Here is a 4,555-nt window from a genome sequence, read left to right on the forward strand (position 1 = left end):
GATGAGCAGCAATTAGCCATTGAAGGGCTACAGGTCCTTCAGTTAAATCCAGTGAACATCACTTGTGACACCGAGGACAAAAGCCAGCCCAGCTCAGGACAGGTCCTCGGACACAATTCCACGCCTACTTGGAAAGTTTTTAAGCTCGGAGCGTAGTTCCCCGACTCGGCGTCGTGTTCCAGCTCCCCAACATCTACAAACCACTTTCATGCTGCTCTAACGATTAGGAACCTGTAAATTTTAAGATGTTTCTATTTTGGACGTGGGGGGCGTCAGGCTAGATGGGAAACTTCTGAAGCGCTGCGAGAGCGGCAGGGGTAACCCCAACCAAACCCCCACCCCTGCCCGCTGCTTGCCCACATCTTGCCTTTTTAACTGCGTTAACTTGGTAAGAAAGCTGAAATGCAATAGAAAACTCTCCTACTTCTAGACACGACGGAGCCTTGCAGGTCCCTGTCCCACTTCCAGGCGTTTTTGGCACTTCAGCTGCGCGTCCCACTCCTGCAACGGAGCGATCCTAAAATCCGGGGTCACTCCAAAGTCCAGCAGACGTTGCCACGTGCCACGTCGGCAGGCTCTTTGACGAAGTTTGCTTCTCCTGTTTCTCAGCAAAGAAGGACAAGCTCTCCTCACCCGCACCCTCACTCTAATCAGGAGATCAGAGCCCTCCCGACCTCCCTGCCCTCCCGCGTTTGGTTTCTGTATGTGGGGGGAGAGGCCAGGAGGAGGTGGCACCGCCTGAGCATTTGGTCTACTGACCTAGTCCAGCTCGCTGGGATGAGCAACCCTTCCTCTCTACCTTCCCCCTTTCCACAGGATTTTTAGCAAGAAATTGTATTTTACCCCTCAAATAAAAAGAAATTAAGAGACTGAGGGATTTTGTTCAGGCTTTTTTTTTTTTTCTTTTTCCCAGAAGAGCTGAATATTCACAGAACCACCTACATGGTCCTTGAGTGCGGGAGGTTGTTCTGCAAACACCATGAAAAAGGAGATGGTCCTTCCACGACAGGGACCTTGCTTTTAATTTCCACATCTCTGCGTGACCCTAAGTTACTGCCAGTTCGCACTCGAAGCCCTCTGGTGACTGAAACCTCCAGGGCTGCTCCAAGGATAACAGAGCTGATAATAACTGGCCGTTCAACACTTGATGTTAACTATCTCAATCTCGTTTTTCACTTTGTGCTTTAGAGCGGCAAGGATGGCTAAAGCCGGAGCAGAATTCCTACCCAGAGCACACAACATCGGTGACGCTCTAAGGAACGTGCTGCATTCAGCACGCCGATGTGAACGGTGGATACCTCCAGCGAATCCGTCACTGGCCGTGAAAGCAGGGATTAAAGACCAATGAAATTGCTTTCAACAAATAAAGTACTAATTTAGTAATAATGGTAGTGTCTGGCTCTTACAGTGATGGGAGGTGCAGCCTGCTAACGCCACGGGGTCTGCTTCTGGACGGGAATTGCTCAGTGATGTTATCAGCCGTCGTAAAATGTCTTGGCCACAAAGTTAATGGTTAACTCGGGTCTCCACCTCATAAAAACATCGTATTGTAAGAGCACAACACACTTCTGACTGTCACTAATCAATCACGAATAAAGGAACACATAAAAGGAGCCACAATCTCAGCAAAGCCTTCAGTTAAGGGAAGACAAACCGCACCGAGGTTTATCTCCATGGAGAAATCCAGCGACGAGCTCAACCCTGAAAACAGAGCGACGGCTCCCGGAGCTGGAAAGGATGGTCCCGCACCCCCGGCGGAAGATGCTGCAGAAATGAGCCGAGCGGGACCCCCAAGAGAAAATGCTGCAGACGCGGAGAGGCTGGAACTCGCTGAAGAACTCACTAAAGAAATGGAAAGCCCTTCTGGCGCCGAGCGGGATAGTCCCGATGCCTCGAAACTCACCGTTTCAGAAGGAGACTGTCCAAACTCGGTGCCTCTCGTCACACTCACCACCTCAGACCCTCCCGACGCGTGCAGTTTTGAGATGAACCACCCATGTCCAGCCACCGTGACCGTTGATTTGGACTGCCTAGTCTGCTTCAACAAGTACAACATCTACCGAGTGCCGAAGCTCCTGGACTGCCAGCACGCCTTCTGCGCCGTCTGCCTCAAGCTCATCCTCAGGAAAGAAGAGACCACCTGGATAATCACCTGCCCGCTGTGCAGAAAAGCCACCCCCGTGTCAGGAGGACTCATCCGCACGCTCCGAAATAAAGAGGACGTCATGGAGCACTTGGAAAACCCCGACTCCCATCCTGAGGTACACATCTCCGCCGCAGGGCTGGACAGCAGCAGCTGGACCCCGACGCACCAAGAAGCTTTATACCGAGAGGAAAATGTTCCTGCAGACAACAGACTGGCTGTGCAGAGACTCGTGCTGCTCCTGCTGCTCGTGGTGATCCTCACCATCCTCATCCTTCCGTTCATGTACTCGGGGCTGATCAAATGGGTAATTTGTCTCGTGCTCACTTTGGGGTTGCTCATGTCTATGGTGCTTTGCTGCACTCCTAAATTCTACTGGAGGTGTAACAGGGACTCCCTCACCTCCTGCCACAAGCAGACCCACATCGTTGCTATTGCCTGAGGAGCAAGCGCTGCCCAGATAACGGAGCTGCACAGCGGGCGAGCGCTGGTCAGCGGTCGGACTTTGAGAGCAGCAATTCCCATAATAAATTCACCAGGTGCCTCTACGGCAACGCAGAGCGCTGTTAAATGTCATTCCTGGGAGAAGTTATTTATATATTGATATTTATGAGATACAAATGGTAGGGTTTCCACACCCTTTTTATCCCAGGCGAATCACCCTGTCATTCTGCTGTTGTCATTTTTGTTCTCGCTCGTGTCACCTCCCTCCCGGCACCGCAGAACATGACGTGACAATCCCGAGCTGCGGTTGTGTTTTCCCACTCTTCTCAGACCCACGGACGCTTTTTCCTGGGACAGCGTGGGGAAATCAGACTGCTAAATCCAGGACTGGGCACCTAGCCTCAGGGAAGCAGAGTAGTTTCAAGCCACGTTGTGACTTTAACCCTTCTTGCTGCCCAAACGCTCGCTGACAGGGCTGGGAAAGAGGGAGAAAGAGATGTCAGTCGGTGCCGCGTGTTGCACACCAAACCAGAGAGGGAGAGGCAGTACCAACACCCCGAATCTTGACTCTGCGGCTTGCAAAGGGCAAGGCTCTCAAAAGCTCACGTTCCCCATGTTATTTATTTCTGCTATTTAGCACAGAAATAGCTCCTCACGCCCGCGCTGCCTCTCTTCTTGCCCTCTTTACCCAAAGTACGACGCTGCCCTCGGAGACAAACAAAAATCTGTCAACTGCTGTGCCACATGCGATGTTTTTTATATGGAATTAAAGTTTAATAATGTTAATTGCTCATTGACTTCCGTGTTTCGATTCCTCACTGACAATTAATGTCCAGACATATTGTGGTTTCCTCACTGACAGCACCTACACCTGAGCAAGTGCATGAGAGAGTCTGCACAGCTGAGGTGGTGAGTAAAGGAAAGAAGTAATGGATTGGCCTTTTTTCCCTTGGTTTAAAAAAATACTTAGTAGCTAATAAAATATCCCATAATGCAACTAAATTTAAAGTGGAAAAAGAAATAGAAGCTTGGTCTTGGTTAAGTTACTTTTTCAAGAGAACCGTGGATCTGGGCAGACCTTGGATCAGGCCTGCAGCAAATATTTGTGTTCGATAAGAATGGAAACAGATGTACTCCAGTTGCTCAGTATATAAATATACAGAGTGTCTCACCAGCAGATAAAACAGATTAGGCTGAGAGGGGAAGGAGTTCTCCTAGAGCCTTGGAAAAAACAGGTTTTCTGCCTGGGAACACGAACCTTCGAGAGCAAGAAGTGCTTTTTTTTTTTTTTCCTCATATATTTGGACAGCAACTGGCTTATACCAGAGTAGGTATGTAGTAACACTTGCTAATAACCAACCAGAAAAAAAGTTTTTCAACAGGGAAAAGGCAGGTACTTTTAAACCCAAATATTTTACTGAACAAATACAAAGACCAGACCAGATACCCACCTGTACTGCAAATCACTTCAGAAACTCCTGTCAAGTCCTTCAGCTCATGGACAGTTTCCCTGTCGAGTTCCCCTCGCCAGCACTGGAGGGTGACTGGTTCTGTAAAGGTCCGTAACAAACATATTAGTGTTGAACGTAACGTCCATGAACGAGTTGGCGTTAGCTAGGAGGGTGAAAGGAAAATCCTGTGCTGATTCTACAGAATGCTGATTGCATTTAAGTGACAGTAAGGAAGAAACAGACTGTCTCAAAGATAAGATGACAAAGATGAACTGGCCAAGAGCCATAAAATAATCCTAATTAAAAAAAAAAAAGAAGATAAACCATAGTGAATTTTGCCTAAGATGGGAATCTCCAGAAGGGTGTATATGTCACACCCAGTATTAGTTTGACATCATCAGCCAAAAGACATAGTGAAGATTTTAAAGGCAGTGTCCCTTGTCCTCTGTCTCACTGGTAGCAGAGCCCATGTGGGCTCATCAGCACACAAGAGAATATAAAATCAGAGAGGGAAGGG

General features: G+C 48.7%; 1 protein-coding gene across 1 annotated transcript; it reads left to right on the top strand.

The window, feature by feature from the left end:
- Window positions 1-1,673: 1,673 nt before the first annotated feature.
- Window positions 1,674-2,585, top strand: RNF186 (ring finger protein 186). The gene has a single exon (XM_009868955.1). It carries the CDS (start codon window positions 1,674-1,676, stop codon window positions 2,583-2,585), a length of 912 nt encoding a protein of 303 aa, XP_009867257.1.
- The last annotated feature ends 1,970 nt before the right edge of the window (window positions 2,586-4,555 follow it).

Source organism: Apaloderma vittatum, unplaced genomic scaffold (genome assembly GCF_000703405.1).
Source record: "Apaloderma vittatum isolate BGI_N311 unplaced genomic scaffold, ASM70340v1 scaffold39394, whole genome shotgun sequence".
Taxonomy (NCBI): domain Eukaryota; kingdom Metazoa; phylum Chordata; class Aves; order Trogoniformes; family Trogonidae; genus Apaloderma; species Apaloderma vittatum.